The sequence below is a fragment of the Acartia tonsa genome, chromosome 9 (assembly GCF_053477335.1).
Source record: "Acartia tonsa isolate MP-2025a chromosome 9, ASM5347733v1, whole genome shotgun sequence".
Taxonomy (NCBI): domain Eukaryota; kingdom Metazoa; phylum Arthropoda; class Copepoda; order Calanoida; family Acartiidae; genus Acartia; species Acartia tonsa.
Window position 1 is genome coordinate 19336887 of NC_137268.1, and position 26648 is coordinate 19363534.

At 35.1% G+C, this 26648-nt stretch overlaps 2 protein-coding genes across 2 annotated transcripts in view; both read left to right on the top strand.

Moving 5' to 3' along the window:
* LOC145328420 (uncharacterized) overlaps positions 1 to 26648 on the top strand; it is a 383707-nt gene that overhangs the window by 187279 nt on the left and 169780 nt on the right. The window lies entirely within an intron of this gene.
* The window catches only part of LOC145328419 (uncharacterized), a 102854-nt gene that overhangs the window by 50515 nt on the left and 25691 nt on the right, over positions 1 to 26648 (top strand). The window contains exons 2-3 of the mRNA XM_080172060.1: positions 2090 to 2150; positions 22514 to 22559. Coding sequence (XP_080028186.1) covers positions 2090 to 2150; positions 22514 to 22559 — 107 coding nt within the window. The remainder of the gene's footprint in view (positions 1 to 2089; positions 2151 to 22513; positions 22560 to 26648) is intronic.

The following is a 26648-nucleotide window of genomic DNA, read 5'->3' on the forward strand; positions in this document are numbered from 1 at the left end:
TAGATAGATGGATAATGATATATGTATATATACAGATATATCCATTTATCTATCTACCTCTCAATCTATTCTTTTTCTAAATACCTTACAATCTATACATCTATTTATCTACCTAAAAATCTATCCATATACATATAAATAACATATGCAAAATTGATAAGTCTTTAGTATTGCATAAGATTATTGAATTTTGCATTATATCCTCTTGTTATACTATTTTACCCCTAGCTGATAGGGGAAGGGAGGGGGAAATCGACCCACCACTTTAGTTTTCAGAAGTCACTAAAAATTAATTTCTAAGGACGGATATTCTTGAGAGGGTAGAGGTTTCCTGCCCGAAAATAGTTAAAAACTTTCCCTGGACTTATAAGAAGCATCAAAAGGATAATCCCTAGTTTAGCGGAAATCAAGTTCCTTCGCTACATGCACACAAGCATCCTGTTATTTTTCTATAATGATTATTCGGATTTTGTCATCCTTGTTTCAAGATTTTTAAAGAATAATTAAATTTAACTTTCATTGTACAGACAGACGGATAAAATAAATCAATAATATAAGGTAGTTTTGCTCATAACAAAATATCAATAAGAATAGATATATTGGAAAAATGATCCCATAGTATCTTAACAATTTACATTTTTATATGCAACGCAGCTACTCTATAGTTTATAATACTTGTTGGTCCATACAAACATGCTATAAGCAATAAGCATACAATAAGATCAAACCAAAATCTAGGCGTTTTAGTATCTAATTCAAACCTTGAATGAAGGTTCCTAAACAATTAGGTGATTTCTTAGCCAGGGGCGACCAAGTTTTTTTTTATTTTTGGGGGTAAAGATTTTTGAATGGGGGGGGGGGGTAATTTGTGTTTTTGTGGGGCAAATTTTTTCCCCCCCAAAAAAATTGCTTCGGGGGGGGGGGGTAATCACCCCCCTTGAAATCTGTTGGGGGGGGGGGGATTAACACTTTATACCCCCTTGGACGTCGTTGTTTCTTAGCTTTGTTGATGTCAAATTTTATATGATTAAATTGTCCTGTAAACTTGTTTTCTGCCGTGGTGATTTCTAGGGTTATAAGGCACAACATTGAAAGAGTAGGACCATAAAAAATCACAAAAGTAATTATATTTCTTTAGTTTTAGTTCGCTTTTATGGATGCAGTCATCCTTGTTATATTTCTATTTCTTGTTTATATCATTTTCCTATACTATTTCTTTTCGCAGAAAGTTTTATTGATAAATAATAAATATTATACCATTATTATAAATATTTTTAACAAGGATGATAAATTATCAAAGGACGGGCAAACATTTATGGCTTTGTAATACAGTATTAAATTCAGAGAGATAGGGGACAATTGTCTGTTTATTACACTAGTCCCAAATGTTTTCTTTTACGTTGGCTTTGGGGACTTTTAATTGAATGAATTTTATTTGGTTACTTCATTAAGTTGAATGTTCAAACGTTTCAACCACTTATTTTAATCTACAGATGGGATAATTTTAAGTATCCTCTTGGGGATGTACTGTACATGCATTTATCAGCCGTTGTCTCATCTCTTTAAATCTCTGAAAAGTTATACTGATGTTTGTCGGTCCACAAAGATTTTTTAATGGGCTGCTTGTCTATATTTTTTAGGAGAGTTCAATAATGATATAGAGATGGTTTTAGGCTATTTTTAGAATGGTGTTAAACTTTTTAACTATTATTTTATCTAATCTTTGCTGCTAATAGCTTGTTATTGCTACGTTTGTATAAAATTCTCCTTTTTTGCTAAATGTAGTAATTTATCATGAAGTAATTGTAGTGTTACTAAAGAGGGTAAATACAATTATCGGAAAATGAAAATATTTATTTACTTTTTATTGATTTTTTTACAAGTTTTAAATGAAAAGAGTAGTAAATTTGTATTAAATGATAATTTATCCACCTATCTATATATTTTCCATCTATCTACATATATTCTATATATCCCTTTATTTATGAAACTATCTATTTATCAATTTATCTATCTTATTATCTATCAAACTAAAAATCTATCTAGCTATCTATCTATCTTTTATTGATTGTTTATTTATCTATTTCAGAGACTTGGAAAGGGGATAAATTTGTCTGTAGAAAGATTTGTCACTGTAGGAGAGACCATAGGTAAGATTTACTTTTAGTAGCGATGCTACTCTGTAGATATAGAGTATATATGTACGTCCTTCTCTTATGTGCGTATTTATAAGTTCCTGCATAAAGTGTTGTTAATTTTGTCTACAATTGTTTCAAAAGTATAATAAATTATCATGTTTTTCGTTTATGAAGAAAGTCACTCAAAAATCAGACATGTGACGTCATAAAAATCAGTGATTTAGGGGGTTTCTTTTCCACTTCTCTTCTCATCTCCCTCGTTTTTATGACGTCACATGTATGATTTTTGAGAGAATTTATCTATTTACAGTCAAAGAAATTAAGTGCTGTAAATTGCATTTTAGATATCTTAAAAACACTCATGCTAAAAACCACTCTTTAATTACCAAGTGTTAATGACATTTTTTTGAATATTTTTCCTTCAAAAAATTGTTGCTATAAAAGTAATTAATTTTTACTATAATTTGCACTTTTTTTTTCAAATCAGATACATTGACATTTATTCTAAAGCTGCAAAAAAATTCAAAAGCGCAAACATAGTAACATTTTCTACAGTCTTTTCAGGCTACCCTACTTATAATATAGAAATCATACATTACCCCCCTCCCCCTCTATTTTTTCTATCTCATTTTTATGTTTGTGAAAGATAGAGGGCTATAACTAAGTGACTTTTTAAATATGGGTATGACATATAACTGCGAGTTGGAATTTTTTGAACATCTCCATCCTGGCGGGCAATAATGCTAGCAAACCTGGCAGGATCATCCAGGTAAAGTGCAATTATATTTTTTTACTAAATAAAGCATTTTATCTTACCAAAATGACAGTAGTTTAAATTTTTGAAGTAAAAAGGACCTAAAACAAGGTTGATAAATAAAAGGGTGAAGGAAGCTAAAATTACTTACAGTCAGAAATTCATTAAGGGTTAAGATCTTAACGGATCCAGAAATAAACTATTTTATATTATTTTGTATATAAATTTTGTTTTCCCAAATATTTAATTCTCTCACTCATTTACTTTGTTTTCCCTTCCCTTAATTTTCTTGAATGCACTTTCCCTCGGAATTTTGTTAAAACAAAATTATAGGATTTTACTTTTTTTTGTTAAAAACTAAAACTTGCAATTAATTTTATCAAACAAACAATGATGACACCATTGATAAAAGCGAAGCTAAGCAAATATAATCGTAGCATCTGTATAATTAAGTCTAATTTTCAGTATGTCCTTATTTTACCTTGCTAGTATATCCACTCGCAAGAAGAAAATATAATGTTTGGTATTTCTAGGACGATTCTATTATGCCTAAAAAATTATCATCTAGCTTGAACTTTATTGACTATTTAGTGGATTCGCCTCCAGCCTTTAAAGAAAAGTGAGCTGTGTTGTCGGTCAATTTACACTTTTAAAAAGCTAATCTTTTCTATCACTAGGTTCGGTCGGTCCGTCCGCTTGTTCGTAACGGATAGACCTTACCGTTAATTAAGAATTGCCCTGACAATTTCAAACTTTCTATGATGATTCCTGTAATAGTTAGATACGATTTCGAAAGAGTAGCAGATCTCTAATCTTTATAAGGAAGTCTGCAAGTTCATTCTAAACAAGCCGATTTTAAAACTTATTTTAGAACAACTTTTGAAAGGTATAATTTTCGGGTATAGTCCTTTCCATGACATCGCTCCATATGGGGCGATGATTTTAATTGATCGCCTCTTATGACAAGGGGCGATGTATTGGCTCCTTGAAAGGAGCGATTTAATAGCCCCTTATAACAAGAGGCGATGTTATGACTCCTTGAAAGGAGCGATTTGATAGCCCCTTGCCCTAAGAGGCGATTAAATGATCCTTTATCGCTCCATAATCGCTCCTTCTGAAGAGGAGATGATATGTCCTATTTAATTAAATATCGCCTCTTCATGGCCCCTTCACTATTATATATATCTTAGTCCCTTGATGGCCCCTACATCGCTCCTACATTACCCCTTCATCGCTCCTCCATAGCTCCTTCTCCAAATTTATATTACATTGTACTCTGATGGCCCCTACATCGCCCCTCCATCGCTCCTACATCGCCCCTTCATCGCTCCTTCTCCAAATTTATATTACATTGTACTTTGATGGCCCCTACATCGCTCCTCCATCGCCCCTTCATCGCTCCTACATCGCTCCTTCATCTCTCCTTCTTGAAATTTTTATTACATGGTACTTTGATGGCCCCTACATCGCTCCTCCATCGCTCCTCCATCGCCCCTTCATCGCTCCTACATCGCTCCTTCATCTCTCTTTCTTGAAATTTACATTACATTGTACTTTGATGGCCCCTACATCGCTCCTCCATCGCCCCTTCATCGCTCCTCCATCGCCCCTACATCGCTCCTTCATCTCTCCTTCTTGAAATTTACATTACATTGTACTTTGATGGCCCCTACATCGCTCCTCCATCGCCCCTTCATCGCTCCTCCATCGCCCCTACATCGCTCCTCCATCGCCCCGTACATCGCTCCTTCATCGCCCCTTCATCGCTCCTACATCGCTCCTTCATCTCTCCTTCTTGAAATTTATATTACATTGTACTTTGATGGCCCCTACATCGCTCCTCCATCGCCCCTTCATCGCTCCTACATCGCCCCTACATCGCTCCTTCATCTCTCCTTCTTGAAATTTATATTACATTGTACTTTGATGACCCCTACATCGCTCCTCCATTGCCCCTACATCGCTCCTACATCGCCCCTACATCGCTCCTTCATCTCTCCTTCTTGAAATTTATATTACATTGTACTTACTTTGATGGCCCCTACATCGCTCCTCCATCGCCCCTTCATCGCTCCTACATCGCCCCTACATCGCTCCTCCATCGCCCCTTCATCGCTCCTACATCGCCCCTACATCGCTCCTCCATCGCCCCTTCATCGCTCCTACATCGCCCCTACATCGCTCCTTCATCTCTCCTTCTTGAAATTTATATTACATTGTACTTTGATGACCCCTACATCGCTCCTCCATCGCCCCTACATCGCTCCTACATCGCCCCTACATCGCTCCTTCATCTCTCCTTCTTGAAATTTATATTACATTGTACTTTGATGGCCCCTACATCGCTCCTCCATCGCCCCTTCATCGCTCCTACATCGCCCCTACATCGCTCCTTCATCTCTCCTTCTTGAAATTTATATTACATTGTACTTTGATGGCCCCTACATCGCTCCTCCATCGCCCCTTCATCGCTCCTCCATCGCCCCTACATCGCTCCTTCATCTCTCCTTCTTGAAATTTATATTACATTGTACTTTGATGACCCCTACATCGCTCCTCCATCGCCCCTACATCGCTCCTACATCCCCTTAATAGCCCCTTACCTTAATTTATATAACATAGCCCTACATAGCCTCTCCATCGCCCCTTAATAGCCCCTTACCTTAATTTATATAGCATAGCCCCTACATAGCCTCTCCATCGCCCCTTAATAGCCTCTTACCTTAATTTATATAATCCTTACCTTAATATATATAATATAGCCCCTACATAGCCTCTCCATCGCCCCTAAATAGCCCCTTACCATAATTTATATAACATAGCCCCTACATAGCCTCTCCATCGCCCCTTAATAGCTCCTTACCTTAATTTATATAACATAGCCCCTACATAGCCTCTCCATTGCCCCTTAATAGCCCCTTACCTTAATTTATATAACATAGCCTCTACATAGCCTCTCCATCGCCCCTTAATAGCCCCTTACCTTAATTTATATAACATAGCCCTACATAGCCTCTCCATCGCCCCTTAATAGCCCCTTACCTTAATTTATATAGCATAGCCCCTACATAGCCTCTCCATCGCCCCTTAATAGCCTCTTACCTTAATTTATATAATCCTTACCTTAATATATATAACATAGCCCCTACATAGCCTCTCCATCGCCCCTAAATAGCCCCTTACCCTAATTTATATAACATAGCCCCTATATAGCCTCTCCATCGCCCCTTAATAGCCCCTTACCCTAATTTATATAACATAGCTCCTACATAGCCTCCCCATCGCCCCTTAATAGCCCCTTACCCGAATTTATATAACATAGCCCCTAAATAGCCTCTCCATCGCCCCTTAATAGCCCCTTACCTTAATTTATATAACATAGCCCCTTAATAGTCCTTTACCTTAATTTATATAACATAGCCCCTACATAGCCTCTCCATCGCCCCTTAATAGCCCCTTACCTTAATTTATATAACATAGCCTCTACATAGCCTCTCCATCGCCCCTTAATAGCCCCTTACCTTAATTTATATAACATAGCCCTACATAGCCTCTCCATCGCCCCTTAATAGCCCCTTACCTTAATTTATATAGCATAGCCCCTACATAGCCTCTCCATCGCCCCTTAATAGCCTCTTACCTTAATTTATATAATCCTTACCTTAATATATATAACATAGTCCCTACATAGCCTCTCCATCGCCCCTAAATAGCCCCTTACCCTAATTTATATAACATAGCCCCTACATAGCCTCTCCATCGCCCCTTAATAGCTCCTTACCTTAATTTATATAACATAGCCCCTACATAGCCTCTCCATCGCCCCTTAATAGCCCCTTACCTTAATTTATATAACATAGCCTCTACATAGCCTCTCCATCGCCCCTTAATAGCCCCTTACCTTAATTTACATAACATAGCCCTACATAGCCTCTCCATCGCCCCTTAATAGCGTCTTACCTTAATTTATATAGCATAGCCCCTACATAGCCTCTCCATCGCCCCTTAATAGCCTCTTACCTTAATTTATATAATCCTTACCTTAATATATATAACATAGCCCCTACATAGCCTCTCCATCGCCCCTAAATAGCCCCTTACCCTAATTTATATAACATAGCCCCTACATAGCCTCTCCATCGCCCCTTAATAGCCTCTTACCTTAATTTATATAACATAGGCCCTACAAAGCATCTCAATCGCCCCTTAATAGCCCCTTACCTTAATTATATAACATAGCCCCTACATAGCCTCTCCATCGCCCCTTAATAGCCTCTTACCTTAATTTATATAACATAGCCCCTTCATAGCCTCTTCATCGCCCCTTACCTTAATTTATATAACATAGGCCCTTTATGGCTCCTGTACAGCCTCTGTAATTGTATTGCCCCTTCATTATAGAAGGTAGGGCATTAAGGTAAGGAAGGAATGTGACCCTCTACAGTTTTAAATTTAAGTTTTAAAAGGATGACAAGGATGACAACATTTATAAAAGCAAAGCTCTGAAACGGTAGAAAAAAGTTTAATGAACATTAATAATGTAGAGTGTCAGAACTGAATAGTCAGAACATAAATTTAAAATTCGAAACAAAATTGTAAGTAAATTTATTGAGAAATTGCTTACATGCAGGAAAATGCTTAAGGACGTACTCACATTTTTTGGACTTGATTATAGATATGATTCGCTTATAACATTCTATTTTGTTGTCCTAGGAATCAGTATCCCAGAAATCAGATTAATCGGATAATTTTGATACATAAAAATTTGTTGTAAGTTAATAATTAGTATGCTTAAAATGGACGTACGGATATTCTGATAATGATTATAGACTTTCTAAATCGTACCTTTCTACTACAGGAATCACATGCCTAAATTAACGAAAATAGCTAACCGTTACAGACGTACGGACTGATCCTTAATATAGAAAAGCTTTGCTTTTAAAAAGTTAAAAAGATTTTTTGAGGGGATGGGGTAATATTTTTCTTGGGGTGAATTTTCTGGGAGGGTGGAGATACCCTCCCTCGAAATAATTATAAACCCTCTATGAACTTAAAAGAAGCTTCACTGTAAAGGAGAACCATATAGGTTCAGCGGTTAGCTTTTCTACAGACAAAAAAAAGATTACTACTTTATATAATAGGTTATGAAAAAGGAAAAAAAAGCAAGATAACAAGGATAACAACATTCACAAAAGCAAAGCTCTAAAATCAGGAGGTCAAACATAAATTTTGTTAAAATTAGCGTAAATCTATAATACAAAGTAGAATGATGTCTGTCCATCAATCTGTCTGTCTGTCCGTCTGTCTGTCCGTCTGTCAGTCCTTAAGATCTCGGTAACCACTGGACCGATTATATTCTACTATTCAGGGAATATACCTACTGGTCCTGTGGTGGTTTTAGGCTATTTTCTTGGGGGGTGGGATACCCCCAACCCCCCCAAAAACAAAAAAATCCTCCCCCATTTTTTTTTTGCTGAAGATTTTCTTGGTCCTATTACGAATTTCGCCAAAAAAAATTTTTATCACCTCTTGGGGCAAAGCCCCTAGAGGCTAGGGGCGAATCTGCTAGTATAGAATATAGTAAAAGGGCATAATTTTATTTTTAGTATTTGATTATAATACTAAACCTTGTTGTCCTAAGAAACATTACTCCAAAACCCAGATGAATGGGACAATGATATTATACAAAAAAATGGACGTACATACTTTCTAGTAATGAATATAGTATTGTACCCAACTGTTATAGAAATCATTCTGCAAAGTTTGAAATCGATAGGATATTTATAACATGTCTAAATTAAAGAAAATGTCGTCTAACCGTTTGGACGTACGGACAAACCAATCCTTACTATAGAAAAGTTTCGCATTTAAAAAGGAAAATTATAATGAAAATATAATGAATTAATAAAATAAATATAAATAATATAATAACATAATGAAATAAAGAAAAAAGAATAAACTAAGAGAATGAAATTTTTTAGTTAAATAGAATATTGAATAAGGATCATATAATGGACAAACAGACAAAGTAAGTTATAGAGCAGACTTTAAGAGAATATGCTATTACTCAAAGATTATCACGAAACCTAAGTCTTTTGAAGCATAATTGAGAGACAGACAAAATAATTTATAGACTGGATATACATATGTCATGGGAATATTCACTAAAAATCTCAACAGTCTATCTTTAACAATAGCAGAGAAAACCACATGCTTAACTTAATGAGAAGAGCAATGACGAAAGGACTAACCCTAATTGTAGAAAAGTCTCTCTTTTAACAAAAAAAGTATTTTTTTTGGTCTGAAGCTTAAAAATTTCATAAACTGACTAAATTCTCCATTTAAGGGAAGCTTCACATAGGTCATGGGATGGTTTTTTGCTTTTTCATTTTCAGATTTAAGCCCCTAATTGGTTTAGGCTATTTTTCTGCCTCCTTACATTAAAAAGAGCGCAGCTGCAAGTGAATAAGAAAAGAGAAATATAAAAGAAGAATACATATTATCCTATTATATAAAGTAGTAAAACATAAACAAACGTTGGAGTGGACAAACCTAGGAATGGGACAATCGTCGGAGTGGACATTGCTTATGTAAAACGCAGGAGTGTCTTTTATTTTATTTATAAGATAAAAATCTTTCAAAACAAAAAAAAAATCTTGAATATCTTTTCTCACAGACTGAAATTTTAAAATCAGTCTAACAGTTTTCCAAAGTAGGTAAGTTCTATCGAAAGGCAAAGGTTTGAAACAGATAGAACATTTCATTAAACTAAAACATATTTTTTTCTCACATTGTTTACAACTGTCAAATATGTTTTTTTATATGCCTAACCTCTGCAGGGGGCTTATTTGTATATTTATATCTTAACCTAACCTAACCTGTGTAGAAATAACTAAACAAATGTTGTTGAAACCTAATTTTTAAGATATTATAGACACTTCTGCGTTTTACTTATATAATGTCCACTCCGACATTTGTCCGAAACATCCTGCGTTTGTCCACGTTAGTAAGGCTTTCTGTTCTGAAACTTAAGATCTCAATAACTACTAAACAGATTGGGCTTTCTATTTCAGGTAAGCTTAATATTTGTCTTGTAATGGCTTTAGGCTATTTTATTTTAAGTCGAGGGATGGTTTTAGGCTATTCTATTTTAAGTCCTGGGAAGGTTTTAGGCTTTAATTCATTCCCCTTTGAATACAGAGCCAATAGATGCTGGGGGCGTAGCCGCTAGTCGATATACAAAGTTTTTTTTTGTCTGTAGCAAAGGATCTCGTTTGCTGCTAAACCGATATGATGTATGTCTGTCTGTCTATACCGTAGGATCTTGCTAACCGCTGAGTCTTGAGATGATTTTAAGATAGTTTATTTTTTTTCCTTATAATAAAATAACAGGATATTTGTCCATAAAAAGCGAAGCAATATCTTAATTTTTGTTGTTGGAACTGTTATTCAGTTGATTATACCAAGGATCTAAAGGAATAAGACAATGGCCGATAAATTTTTATCCATCCCTAATAACGATACACAAAATTGCAACACTACAACCAAAATATGACAAAAGTCCCCAAAGTTTTGAGCCAACGAATAAGAAAACTTCATTATAAAACTTTGGAGACTATTGTAAAAATTGCCTAATGTTTCCTTTCTCCCTGAGATTATACAGACTATCCTTAAACTAATATTTACATTAACGTAACAGGATGTTTATCAGTATCAACTGAACCGATATGCTTCTCCTTTACATTGAAGCTTATTTTACTCGCAGGAAAAGTTTTCATTTTGGGGAGGGGACCAACACTTTCAGCCCCCGGAAGGTATCACTTCCCTTAAATTCTTAACCTTCCCCCTCCCCCCCCCTCTCCAACACATCTATTCATTAAAGTACTCCTAGGGTCATCTATGGGATTAGCCGTTAGTGACTTAAAAATAATTCAAGTGCAATGATATATTTACCAAATTAATACGATAATTTTGTATACATTTTTTATGAAAAAAAATTATTTTGCCAAAGGCAGCCAAAAAATAAGCAGCAAATATTTCAATAATGCTCTGATAATCAGAGATCTACAGGGATAAGACGATTGTCGATAAAATGATATATATGCATATATACAGTGTGTTTTTTTTATGAGAACTTTTTTGAAAGCAATTTTACCTTACTTATAGTTATCAGAATTTAATGATTAATGGCTTATTCTCTTCTTTTTTATAACCTTTAATAGAAAAGCAAAAAATATTTCAGTTTTTATTCAAAAAGTACAGTAAATTAAAAAATTTAAAACTTAGGTGTCAACATCTAAAAATGGTTTTAGTGCATCTTTCTTATAATCTACCTTTGCAAGAATGGCTGCAAAACGCTTCAAAGTTGAGATATAGAGCTAAAAATTTATATAGATACTATTTGTGACATGTACTAGAACATTTTGAAATTTGAAGGCCATATCTCAACCAGGGAGGGAATACTGGCCCCCCAATGTACTCCCTCCATTCTTGGAAAGGGTAGAAGATTTGAGCATAAGAAAAATGCGCTAAAACCATTTCTCGTATTCATTTGAATCCGGTGGATAGGAACCGGTTCTCATCCATACGAAAAAACTATGTCTAGCATCGTATTATATCCAGCTTTCTACGAATATAGATATGTACAATCATAAGATTAAACCCAGTTTTTTTAGCCGGTGCCTTCGGCACCTCGGGGCTAAAAAAACTAGTTTTAATCTCATAATTGTACTTTCTATATCCGCGGAAAGCCGTTTATAATACTATGCGAGAAATAACTATTTTAGATGTTGACACCCATGTTTTGAAATTTTGAATTTACTGTACTTTTTAAATAAAAACTGAAATATTTTTTTGCTTTTCTGTTAATGGTTATAAAAAACGAAGAGAATAAGCCATTACTCATTAAATTCTGATAACTTTAAGTAGGGTAAAATTGCTTTCAAAAATGCTCTCATAAAAAAAAACACTGTATATATATGTATGTTTATATATTAATTATTCCCATTGATGATTCACAAAATTACCCCTTCTTTAGTTTAGAATTAGTGGTTAAAACATTTAGACACTCAACTTAATGAACTAAACAATCACAAAACAATAAAAAGTCCCCAAGGTTGTTAATCTAACGAATAAGAAAACGGTATTATAAAACTTTGGAGACTAGACAGCACTCTTGGATAAGCCAACTTATAACACTTTGGGAACTATCCTAATCCTCCCTGGCGAAATGACAATGAGATTTTTTGGTAAATTTGTGGCAAACTTTATTCTTAATAAATTAGCACTTGCCAAAATTATACTGGAGAGATATTTCATTGAAGAATAAATCTTTTTTTTTGCCCAAACTTTTCGTCAGCCAATAATAACAGATAAGTTAAACATTGTAAAAATAATATAGTAACTTAACTCGAGTTGTCAACGGCAGAAATTAGGTCCTGAGATGGTTTTAGGCCTGGAAAGGTTTATAACAATTTTATCTGTATTTCTTAAAATAAATTAACAGAATCTTTGTCTGTATGTATGAATGTCTGTCTGTACCGAAGGATCTTGCTAACCGCTGAACCAATATGGTTCTCCTTTACAGTGAAGATTCCTATAGGTCCTGAGATCGTTCTCCTTAATAGGGTAGCTTCTCATAGGTCCTGGGGAGGTTAATAACTATTTTATTTTAATCCTTATAATAAAGTAACAGGATCTTTGTCTGTATGTATGTCTGTCTGTACCTTGCTAACCACTAAACCGACATGGTTCTCCTTTACAGTGAAGCTTCCTATGGGTAATGAGATGGCTTTAGGCCATTTTATTTTTAATCCTTATAAAAAGTAACAGGATCATTGTCTGTATGTATCAAAGAAGATCGCTAACTGCAGAACCGATATGGTTCTCCTTTATAGGGTAGCTTCCAATAGATCCTGGGAAGGTGTATAACTGTTTTGAAGGAGGATATAAGGGGCTATTAAGGGGCGATGGAGAGGCTATGTAGAGGCTATGTTATATAAATTAAGGTAAGGGGCTTTTAAGTGGCGATGGAGGGCTATTAAGGGGCGATGGAGAGGCTATGTTATATAAATTAAGGTAAGGAGCTATTAAGGGGCGATGGAGAGGCTATGTAGCGGCTATGTTATATAAATTTGCTATTAAGGGGCGATGGAGAGGCTATATAGGGGCTATTTTATATAAATTAAGGTAAAGGGCTATTAAGGGGCGATGGAGAGGCTATGTAGGGGCTATGTTATATAAATTAAGGTAAGGGGCTATTAAGGGGCGATGGAGAGGCTATTTAGGGGCTATGTTATATAAATTCGGGTAAGGGGCTATTAAGGGGCGATGGGGAGGCTATGTAGGAGCTATGTTATATAATTAAGGTAAGGGGATATTAAGGGGCGATGGAGAGGCTATGTAGAGGCTATGTTACATAATTAAGGTAAGAGGCTATTATGGGGCGATGGAGAGGCTATGTAGGAGCTTTGTTATATAGATTAAGGTAAGGGGCTATTAAGGGGCGATGGAGAGGCTTTGTAGGGGCTATGTTATATAGATTAGGGTAAGGGGCTATTAAGGGGCGATGGAGAGGCTATATAGGGGCTATGTTATATAAATTAAGGTAAGAGGCTATTAAGGGGCGATTGAGAGGCTATGTAGGGGCTATGTTACATAATTAAGGTAAGGGGCTATTAAGGGGCGATGGAGAGGCTATATAGGAGCTTTGTTATATAAATTTAGGTAAGGGGCTATTAAGGGGCGATGGAGAGGCTATGTAGGGGCAATGTTATATAATTAAATTAAGTGGCTATTAAGGGGCGATAGAGAGGCCATATAGGAGCTTTGTTATATAAATTAAGGTAAGGGGCTATTAAGGGGCGATGGAGGAGCGATGTAGGGGCCATCAAGTTGCAATGTAATATAAATTTGGAGAAGGAGCGATGAAGGGGCGATGTAGGAGCGATGAAGGAGCAATGTAGGAGCGATGTAGGGGCCATCACAGTACAATTTAATATAAATTTGGAGAAGGAGCGATGAAGGAGCGATGTAGGAGCGATGGAGGGGCGATGTAGGAGCGATGGAGGGGCGATGTAGGGGCCATCAAAGTACAATGTAATATAAATTTAGAGAAGGAGCGATGAAGGGGCGATGTAGGAGCAATGAAGGAGCGATGTAGGAGCGATGTAGGAGCGATGTAGGGGCCATCACAGTACAATTTAATATAAATTTGGAGAAGGAGCGATGAAGGAGCGATGTAGGAGCGATGGAGGGGCGATGTAGGAGCGATGGAGGGGCGATGTAGGAGCCATCAAAGTACAATGTAATATAAATTTGGAGAAGGAGCGATGAAGGAGCGATGGAGGGGCGATGTAGGAGCGATGGATGGGCAATGTAGGAGCGATGAAGGGGCGATGGAGGAGCAATGAAGGGGTGATGGAGGAGCGATGTAGGGGATGTAGGGGCCATAAAAGTACAATGTAATATAAATTTGGAGAAGGAGCGATGAAGGGGCGATGGAGGAGCGATGTAGGAGCGATGTAGGGGCGATGGAGGAGCGATGTAGGGGTCATCAAAGTACAATGTAATATAAATTTCAAGAAGGAGAGATGAAGGAGCGATGTAGGGGCGATGGAGGAGCGATGAAGGGGCGATGGAGGAGCGATGTAGGGGCCATCAAAGTACAATGTAATATAAATTTCAAGAAGGAGAGATGAAGGAGCGATGTAGGGGCGATGTAGGAGCGATGAAGGGGCGATGGAGGAGCGATGTAGGGGCCATCAAAGTACAATGTAATATAAATTTCAAGAAGGAGAGATGAAGGAGCGATGTAGGGGCGATGTAGGAGCGATGTAGGGGCGATGGAGGAGCGATGTAGGGGTCATCAAAGTACAATGTAATATAAATTTCAAGAAGGAGAGATGAAGGAGCGATGTAGGGGCGATGTAGGAGCGATGAAGGGGCGATGGAGGAGCGATGTAGGGGCGATGTATGAGCGATGTAGGGGCGATGTAGGAGCGATGAAGGGGCGATGGAGGAGCGATGTAGGGGCGATGTAGGAGCGATGAAGGGGCGATGGAGGAGCGATGTAGGGGCCATCAAAGTAAGTACAATGTAATATAAATTTCAAGAAGGAGAGATGAAGGAGCGATGTAGGGGCGATGTAGGAGCGATGTAGGGGCGATGGAGGAGCAATGTAGGGGTCATCAAAGTACAATGTAATATAAATTTCAAGAAGGAGAGATGAAGGAGCGATGTAGGGGCGATGTAGGAGCGATGAAGGGGCGATGGAGGAGCGATGTAGGGGCCATCAAAGTACAATGTAATATAAATTTCAAGAAGGAGAGATGAAGGAGCGATGTAGGAGCGATGAAGGGGCGATGAAGGAGCGATGTACGGGGCGATGGAGGAGCAATGTAGGGGCGATGGAGGAGCGATGAAGGGGCGATGGAGGAGCGATGTAGGGGCCATCAAAGTACAATGTAATGTAAATTTCAAGAAGGAGAGATGAAGGAGCGATGTAGGGGCGATGGAGGAGCGATGAAGGGGCGATGGAGGAGCGATGTAGGGGCCATCAAAGTACAATGTAATGTAAATTTCAAGAAAGAGAGATGAAGGAGCGATGTAGGAGCGATGAAGGGGCGATGGAGGAGCGATGGAGGAGCGATGTAGGGGCCATCAAAGTACCATGTAATAAAAATTTCAAGAAGGAGAGATGAAGGAGCGATGTAGGAGCGATGAAGGGGCGATGGAGGAGCGATGTAGGGGCCATCAAAGTACAATGTAGTATAAATTTGGAGAAGGAGCGATGAAGGGGCGATGTAGGAGCGATGGAGGGGCGATGTAGGGGCCATCAAAGTACAATTTAATATAAATTTCAAGAAGGAGAGATGAAGGAGCGATGTAGGGGCGATGAAGGAGCGATGAAGGGGCACTGGAGGTAAAGGACTATGGAGGGGCGATGGAGAGGCTATGAAGGAGCCATCATGGGGCTATAGTATAGCCTCTTATCATAAGAGGCGATATTAACGCCCCTTCAAAGGAGCTATTAAGAGGCCATGAAGGAGCTATAGCATAGCCTCTTAAAATAAGAGGCGATATGAACGCTCCTTAAAAGGGGCTATCACATCGCTCCATATGATAAGAGGCTATGCTATAGCTCCTTGAAGGAGCTATAGAAAATCATCGCCCCATATGGAGCGATGTCATGGAAAGGACTATACCCTAATTTTCTTATTCATGATTTCTTGGACAGCAAGGTACAATATTAGCAAATCATCTCTATAATTAATATTTATGCAATTTTGCAACAATTTTACATTATAATAATTTACAATTATGTTTAGACTTATAAACTAATACTCTGCTTATAAGTAAGTTCTGACACTCAACAAATGTTAAAAGGACTCTCCACAGAAAAATCAACTTTGGATTCTTGAAAATCTAACCTGAAATTATTATTCTCTGTTCAATTTTAGGCATTTTTTGTTTTTGTGGCATCGCGATCGAAGCCCTTTGAAATTTTTAACCGCCTTTAAGTGAATCCTCCCGCCATTCAATTTGTGCTGCTTTAGTGATTTTTAGCTTCTATGTTGCCGCATTCATCGCCCTTCTCCGCCGCTACTCCGCTATTCATTGCTGTATGTCGCGGTTCAATACATGCTCCCCTCTCCCTTGTTCAGAAATTAAATGGAGGCTGGGGGTGTTGTGTATAGCGACGTAAGCAATGTATAGCGGAGTTGCAGCGGAGAAGGGCGACTGCGGCAAAAGATGGTTATATTTGGCGGAGGTGAACACAAAATGGAGGCGGCAGGATTGTCCAGTCAAGGAAGAGGATAAATCGTAGAGCGGCCGGTTGCAATGGAGCAAATGTTCTTTAGCGGCAAACATATATTGAGTGGAGGAAAGTGTAGTATATATTGTTATAGCGGCAGTACAAATAGGCGGCAGACAAAATTTTCAAAGGGCTTCGATCGCGATGCCACAAAAACAAAAAATGCCTAAAATTGATCAGAGAATAATAGTTTCAGGTTAGATTTTCAAAAATCCAAAGTTGATTTTTCTGTGGAGAGTCCTTTTAATGTTCATTTGTCCTACCGTCTTATTGTCATAATTGTTTTATAAATTTTTCTGTGGGAAATACACATACTTTTACTTAAATACTAAGTAGTAGAATTCACCAGTTAATTTTATGAATAATAATACAAATTATGCAACAAAAAATGTTAATATAAAAACTATTGAGACTTGGTATACTAGCCCAACTCATTAATTTGTGTACACTTGCTAACCTTAATTTATGCCGCGTAATCCAAGGTCGCAATTTTTGCTCAAACTTTTATAAAATGGTAAAACTTTCAGTGCATCTCAAAATTTGCCCATTTTCATATGAACAGTCCAATTTTTGTCCAATGTATCATATAAAGGTGGAAGAACCCTCTTACAACCTAACCACCTGTTGGCTTTTATATGGTTACAATAAGGGTCTTATTTTTACCTTAGCTAGAGATTAAAATTTTTATATGCTGTAAAAAGTTTAAAAGCCATCAAGGACCTTTATCCCAGTGTTCTTAACCAAATTAAAAAACGGAGTGATATTTTATCCTTTATCTAACCCCTGCAGGGAGCCCTAAGGCTGCTACATTCATAACTGTGGTGCCCAATCCATCAGGGCTTCTGAGTACCCAATATAACCTTACCCGCGACTGTGGCTCAACATGTAGCGCATCCGCTCATCGTCGGGAAGGTGATAGGTTCGAATCTCAGTCCAACACTGCGTCATATCTAAAGATGTTAAAAATGGTTCCCACTGCTAATATGTCAGATGCGCGACGTAAATAGTTAGAGTGGGGGGAATGCCTTGGCCCAAAACAGGCGCAACTCATTACCATGCACAGTTGGGACTTCTCAGACAAAGGTTGTGCATCTAAGAGAGTTGGTTGTCTGATGGGCGATTGGACGCTTTACACCGCATTCATAAGCGGAGTATGTTTCAAGGTGCGTGGAGAGAGGTCTAGTTACCTTACCCAATATAACCTTGATAACTTGTGACATTATGTAATGACTTATCTGAAAGGCTATAATTCCCTTATTTTCAAAATATTTCCTAATAAAATGAAATTGCATGTTACAAACTTACTTAGTTTTCAATACCAAGTAAAACTTGATGTGAGCATAAATTGAGTGTAGCCAAAGTTTGTGGGGTGGAGAGCAGAAGCCAGACATAAAAATTATTCTCCCATTAAACTGAGTTCTACTAACAAACACATGTTGGATAGACCAATATCATTTGGACCAATCAGGGAATTTAGAACTTCTTTAGTATCTTGAATTTGATAGTTCATCTGGATTTTGAACACAATAGGATTGAGCTTTCAAACAGACACCATAGGTTCAGGTGATGATTTTAAATACCATTGTCAAGTACACAGCAATATTTCTATTGATGTTTTTTTGTAATGCTTTAATAAGAGAAAGCATCAATGTTCCCATTTAACACTGATAAAAAAAACAGGTTCTACTACTGCATATTTAGAAGTTGTATATTAGAAGCCAAGTTAATAATAATTAGCCCCGATTCCCCTTCCCTCATTAAGTGAGATTTTTATAGGAATCCTACCGATTAAGTTAAGGATATTAAACCTGATACTTTCAACAAGTTGGTAATGATCTATCATACCTCAATTGCCCTGTTCAGTATATGTATTTATGTAGATTATAATATATTCATGAGGAGTAGAGTAAATAAAAAGGTATGAATACCATCATCTGATATCATGTTCCGCAATCTGGTTATTTATCTGTATTAAGGATGGTAATATTTCATCCACTGATGCAGATGTGTTCCTTCTAAAAGGTATTTTCTTATATCTTTTCAAAACCTAAAAGATAAAGTTAACAAATTGTTACTTAGTGAAAAACAGGTTTATGAAATAATCAAAAAACAAGATGAATTGTTGATTTATTGGAATTTCAATGGCTAAATATAAATAGGAATAATTAAATGAATTATAGTATAGAAAAGAAATTAATTTCCAACATTCATTATTCATTTATTAACAAAATAAAGAATTGGAATTAATTTTCCTATCAAAAGGTCAAAATCAATTGAAAATTAAATCCTTTAAAAGATATTATAAACTAAAAAAATAAATATCTTACTACAAAATGGAAATTTAGAGTTTACTATATGTTGCAATTTACTAAGGAAATAACAATTTGATTAAGTTAGCTACAACTTTTCAAAATTTGAAACAAAGACAATCAAGAATTTAATTGACCTGTCATTTACATTGTTTGCTACTATCAATTCTCCAATATCATATTTTGAAGGACAATCATTATTAGTATTCTGAGAAATTCAAAAGTAAGGACTACAGTATTCAAATAATCAGTCACAATAATTAGATATATGTTTGTCTCTTAATATTGTATTTATTCTATGAAATTAGACACAAATTTTTTTGGAATGTGGAATATAAGAATTGGATAATTTTGAATCCAACAATTCAAGTATTATATCTTTTCATCTATGAAATGAAAAGTAGAGCATATTACTCTAATTTTCAAAATATGTGAATATCCTGTCTAAGAAAAAGACAGGAAAATCATGTTTTTAGACAACTTTCCGATAATTTTCTGAACAAAATCATTTAGATTTCTTCTATTTCATCTCAAATTAAAACTTTAAAATTAGATAACGTAATATTTTTCCTGTCCAATATTTGGGCCTGCACTCTTTTACAATGAAAATTTAATAGCAAAATAGAGTTATAATATTTTTGCCATTCTGAATTTGTTTGGGGTAAAATTTTGTACGGTGGATTTTTTAGATGACAAAATTTGAGGTAAAACCTCTCGGAAAATGATATTCTATTGGTATCACAACTACACAATAACAAGGTTGTCCGTCCGTCGGTCAAGCACCAATTATAAGTTATCTTATTTAAAAAAAAGTGAATTTATTAATTGGTTCAAGTTAGAAATTACATTCTAAAACTGATAAAAACTGAAAATTATCTTACCATAATATATGAATTAGCATTTTTGCAGCGCCAATCCTGATTGTTATTATCCATGTTATTTAAATTCTAGTCTGGTATTGTATACTACCAAAGTTTAAAGTTTTCCTTGTTTGTTTCCGTATTTCCACAAATATATCTGGAAATAGGTGTTCATGCTTTGTGCATCAAAGGTTTTTTAGCAGTTTTCTGCCAACTCTTCTAGAAAACTTTTTCACAATCTAGAGGGTAAAGCAAGAAAGGTGTCAGAAAATTAGAATAAAACTGTCCAAAGACAAGTACAATGATTCCCTGAAAAAACAAATTCAACCAGAGCAGAAATATGTGAGATGTATATCCTAAGACAAAAATATTTAATGTTGTTTACGATATCTTTTATTTCAAATTGTAAAAGAAGAACCCAAACTTGAATTTATGACCTTACTATTTTTCGACTTTGAGTGTTTTGTATGGAGACTTATTTGTATAAACATTAAATATACAGAAGGAGAACTTTATTCATGGTATTTTTGGATAAAGGAATTGGATTTTTCTTCTAACCTTTCCTTCAAACTTTTTAAGGACGGTTTTCTTCATTGTTCCTCTTATAGAGTACAGAATCCCCCCATTCCTTATTTTGAAATAAATAGAAATATGGGAAGAAGAGTAGTTTTTTTATTGTGTTACTAACTTTAATATCTGTTGGATCTCTCATAGGTTTAAAGAAGGTTTATGAATATTTTTGGAAGGGTACTCCTCCTCCCATAGAAATCGCCCCTAGAAAAAAAATATTTTTAAAACTGAAATTTAAATTGTTGGGAGGTCGACTTACCCCCTTTTCTATCAAGTGCTCCTAGAGGCCTCTAAGTGCATAGATCTAGTGAATAATAAAGATTTTTTTTCAATATTAAGAAAGTAGAGAAGTATATGGGTCTTGGTTTTTGGCTGTTTTTTAGGTCACAATGATATCAAATTTTCTAGGTTAACTTTGAAACTTTACAGACCTTAAACTTTATACTTTTGTTATTTGGAAAATCATATATTTTTATACATACTATCTAATTGTTTCGCACATATTAGAAAGGACAGGACATTTGCCTAAAATATTTAAGACAAATATCAATCTTCCATGACAAGAAAAAAATCTGAATAAAGATATTTTTAACTTGATATTATGTAACGTTGTAGAATTATTTTGGACACTTCTCAAAGTTAGGGTTCCCTGCATGGTATAAAAAAAACAATCCTCTTATATAAAGTAGTAAGTTTTTTTTGGTTTTAGGGTATTTTCATATTTCCTTACTCCTTCGAATAAAGAGCTCCTAGATGCCAGGAGCACAGCCGCTAGTGTACAATAAATTTGTATCCACCCTACCCATGATAAACTAAACTAACCCTTTTGGAGATTAAAATTATTATCTGAAATAGAAATTATAGAAAATACTCGTTTGGAACCAACCAATAAAAATTTAATAAAAGTAACAAATGGTAAAAAGTGGATATAAATTTTTCGGTACCAATGTAATTTACATTTTATATTCCAATATATTTAACATATTTTAGGTTTGCTCTTGAATCGGAAACTCATGAGAAAATAGATATATATTTATCTAAAAAATTTCTAGGTTAAACATAGAATAAGTATTAAAGAACTATCTTCTTTCCACCTAGATTCTTTTCTCTGCTGTCTGTATGTTTCTATTTTTTATTGTTTCATTCCATCTCTCTATTATTCTGTTTTTCTTTCAAATTATATTTTTTCATTATAGACTTGATATTTATTCTATTTTTGTCTTAGATATTTTGTGTTGTATGAATTTTTATTATTCATGAGCACTATATAGATGTTTTTACTGTGTAGCAAAATTTCATGACTGAAAATTTTAAGATATCCTTTTTTAAAATAAAAATTAACTTTTGATAGTGATTTTCTAGGTTGCTAAGATTTTTAGCCCCATGAAGCATCTACTAAAAATTTTACTTTGTTCTTGAAGTCTATAGTTTATTTTTTTTCTACGTTACTTATAGATGTTGTCATCCTTGTTTTTAGTTTTTGCTATTTTTGTACTATTCATGTGTTACATGAAAGAAACACTTTATCCTCCCTATTATAGATTTCCGTAACTTTTTGAAGTTTTATATTCATGTTTATTGATAAAATCATCAACAGAGATAGAACCATTGAAAATTTTTTTTTATCTTATACTTGTCTGCAAGTTATTCAATATTTGAACTATTAAGTAAGGTAATGAAATATGTCAAAGGTAAAAATGATTATCCCTTCCAACCCCTCAAAAAAATTTTCACTCCCAAAATTATTGGAAATAGGTTTTATTCCGTCAAAAAGAATAACCCTCGAACTTTTTTGGTGGTGGGTTAATAGCATCTTCTCTGTTCAACTCCTGTCAAATCCCTAAAAATATGTCTGCACTTTTTCGAAAATTTACGTTTTTAACTGCCCACCATAACCCCCCAAAAAATAAAGAAATATAAATTGTGCCCTTTAAAAATACTTATTAAAAATTTTGTACCTTTTACACATCTAAAATGAAAGCAAAAACTTAATAGGAGGGTCTATTTACAACCCCTCCCCCCCCCCCCTTATATATCTTTTGTTTTAATATATTTTTGTTGTTTAGGAGAATCAGATGGTAAAGAGATGCTGGAAGCTTGTAGAGAAACTAGGTAAGAGAATTTTTTTCCTAACATTGCCCCCCCCCCCCTATGATTTAAAAATTAAAACCGTTATTGTTTTAAGCCCCTACAAAACAAACATAGCCTTTCACACTAACAATGAGGGTTATTCCCCCCCCCCGTCTAAAAAAATGTGTGATCACCCAATCTCATGACAATTTTACCCCCGGAGTAATTAAACTTAAGGCAGGGGGAAGGTCATTTTACCCGACCTATTAATTTGTCTCCCCCTCCTCCCAAACAATAAAAATAATTGAACTTCCTAGGTCTTTTTTTGGATCATATGAAGGAAATGAAGTCATTCCTAAAAAGGACAGAAATTCCCTTCCAAAAAGGACAGAAATCATCTTCCTTTTTCTCAGATATCTCAAATATGGACAAAAATCACTCTCCTTTTTCTCACATATCTGAAAAAGAGGATAAAAATCACCTTCCTAAATCTCACTTATTCTTCCTAATTCTAAGAAAATTAATCCAATACCTCCAAGTTCTTCCTTATTCTCAGATAATCTACCTTATTCTAAGAAATTCTTCCTTGTCCTTACAAATTCTCCCTTATTCTCAGATAACCTACCTTATTCTAAGAAATTCTTCCTTATTCTAAGAAAATCTACCTTATTCTAAGACATTCTTCATTATTCTAAGAAAATCTACCTTATTCTAAGACATTCTTCCTTATTCTAAGAAATTCTTCCTAATTCTATGAAAATCTACCTTATTATAAGACATTCTTCCTTATTCTAAGAAAATCTACCTTATTCTGAGACATTCTTCCTTATTCTAAGAAATTCTTAGTTATTCTAAGACATTCTTCCTTATTCTAAGAAATTCTTCCTAATTCTATAAAAATCTACCTTATTATAAGACATTCTTCCTTATTCTAAGAAAATTTACCTTATTCTAAGACATTCTTCCTTATTCTAAGAAAATCTACCTTATTCTAAGACATTCTTCCTTATTCTAAGAAATTCTTCCTTATTCTAATAAGATCTACCTTATTCTAAGAAATACTTCCTAATTCTATGAAAATCTACCTTATTATAAGACATTCTTCCTTATTCTAAGAAAATCTACCTTATTCTAAGACATTCTTCCTTATTCTAAGAAAATCTACCTTATTCTAAGACATTCTTCCTTGTTCTAAGAAAATCTACCTTATTCCCTCAAATTCTACCAACACCTTCCTTAATCCCTCTAATTCTTCCTTTTCCTCAGATAATTTTCCTAATTTATATTGGGATGTCAGAACTGAAATACAGGTATAGAGAATATATAAGTACATAATAAGTAGGATTTGTACAGTGCATTTATGGTTGTATCCTTTGACCTTTTGATCCTTTTATATTGGGATATCAGAACAAGAATAAGAAATTATTTCCTACATACAAATAGTACATTCAGAATGGTAATAAGTACATTTAATAAAATTTAGAAACCCCAGTCATTTGGACAGGTAAGTGTAAGTACATTTAATAAAATTTAGAAACCCCAGTCATTAGAGATAAACAGAATCTCTGTCTGTCTGTTTATCTGTGTGCACTGAAGGATCTCCCTAACAGCTGCATACTACATAAACTTCTTAGTTATAATTCTTTATAATCAGGATTAAAGAACACACTAGCTGTATCAATAATCTGTTCTACTTGCCAACTGATACAAATATTAGACCAAAATGGAAAAACATGGGTGAAAAAAAATTTTTCTTTACAATAATAAAATAAAAACCCAGGCAGAGAGTCAGATATTTGTATATAATGAAAAGTACAACCCCCCCCCCCCCTCAAATGGTTGGCAACTTAATTTTCAGTCTGTCTATAAATCAGCTGATAATTATGTAATGGATGCAAGGGCGTACTATGAATTTTTACTATTTGGGGTATAAAGAAAGTTTTTGTTGTTCTCTCCAGAAATATTTAAAATTAAACTTTTTGAACAGTGATCATCATTTATCTTTATATAACACGATAGCAATGTGTAAAATTATGCAGAATAGCAATTATTTATCGATAACGAACTAAGATTGCAAATAAAAACATTAAAATATACAAGACTGGAGTTACGTAAGATTATAATTATGTAAATTACAAATCATGTAAACTGTACAAAATATAGCATAGTATTTATCTATCTATCTACCCACCCCCACCCAATCGCTAATGTTAAATTGTATATTCTCTTTTAGAAATGTGAATGTTTTCCTTAACCTTAAAGTCTGTACGATACATAATTTAAATACTGACTTAACTTATAGTTAAAAAATTGAACACATAATCTTATCCCTTTAAATCCCTGAGACTTCAAAGTGGTCGAAGTAAAGGTTTTCTATAATTAGGGTTGGTCCGTCTGTATGTAACAGTTAGCTTTTTTCGTTAATTTAAACAGTTAAAATTGTTTTATCAATTTTAAACTTGGCATGATGATTCCTATAACAATGAGGTCCTTCTGATTTCAGAGCTTCATTTTTATGGATGTTGTCATTTTTTTTAAAAGCGAAGCTTTTCTATAATTAGGGTTAGTCCGTCCGTCCGTACGTCTGAGAGAGATAGCTTTTTTCATTAATTTAGGCATGTTAGAATCATGTCGATTTCATGGTGATTCCTTTAGTAGATAGTATGATTAAGAAAGCGTAGCAACTCTATAATCATTACCAGAATGTCCGTACGTTCATTTTAAACATGTTGGTTCTTTACTTTTTTAACAACAAATTTTTATGTGATCTAATAATCCGATTGTTATAATTTGTTGGTATAGTGATTCTGGGACAACAAAGTACAATATTATAAGCAAAGCTACTCTATAATCAAGTCCAAAAAATTAAATATGTCCATAAACATTATCCTCTATCAAGAAGTTTTTCCAACAAATTTACTCACAATTTTGCTTTGACTCCTTTTTAAAGCGAAGCTTTTCTATAATTAGGGTCGGTCCGTCCGTCCGTCCGTCCGTTTAATTTTATAAGCGAAGCAACTCTATAATCAAGTCATCAAAATGTAAGTATGTCCATAAACATTATCCTGTATCAAGCAGTTTAGCAAAAGTATGTCCATGAACATTATCCTGTATCAAGCAGTTTAGCAAAAAATTTACTTACACTTTTGCCTTGACTCTTATACTTTTATATTCTGATTATTCAGTTCAGACACTATACAAGTGTTAATGTCCGTTTGTCCTACCGTTTCAGTGCTTCGCTTTTATGGATGTTGTCATCCTTGTTTTATATTCTGATTATTCAGTTCTGATGTAACTCTTTTTATACAATACATTTTAATTGGAACCGATGATCTGTTTATTAGTGAAACAATTGTCTTCCATTAATAAAATGTAAAAAAATAACCCATGTTACATATATAAATAAATCCTTATAATAAAGTAACAGGATGTCTCTGTGTTTGTAAGTTTGTACCGAAGGATCTTGCTAACCGATCGGGTTCTCCTTAACAGGGTAGCTTCTCATATGTCCCGGGAAAAAAACATAACTAACACAATCTATCAGCGAAAAAATATTTTTGGTAAATAGCTGATTTTAAAATCGATTGATAAGAGAAAAAAAATTACGTGTCCCTAGAGGCCTCTAGGGGCGTAGCCGCTAGTCCTATTATATAAAGTAGTATGCGTTTGTTGTCTGTCCCAAAGGATCTCGCTAACCGCTGAACCGATATTGTTCTCCTTTACAGTGAAGCTTCTTATAGGTTCTGGGAAGGTTTTAAACTATTTTTCGAGAGGGTGTCCTAACCCCCCTCTCCCCCCAAAAAAATATTTTTATAACTCTTTGGAAACTCAAATTTAAAATAGGATGAGGTCGACTTTTCCTTCTCCTACCTGCAGTGCCCCTAGAGGCTTCTAGGGGCGTAGCCGCTAGTATTATATAAAGTAGTAAGCTTTTTTTGGTCTGTAACAAAGGATCTTGCTAACCGCTGAACCGATTAGGTTCTCCATTGTAGAGAACCTTCCCATAGGTCCCGATGGTTTTAGGCTATTTTATATTTAAGCCTTGGGATGGTTTTAGGCTATTTTTCTTCCACCTCCTTACCCCTCAACAGAAAGAGTCTACTAGATGCAAGGGGCGCAGCCGCTATTCCA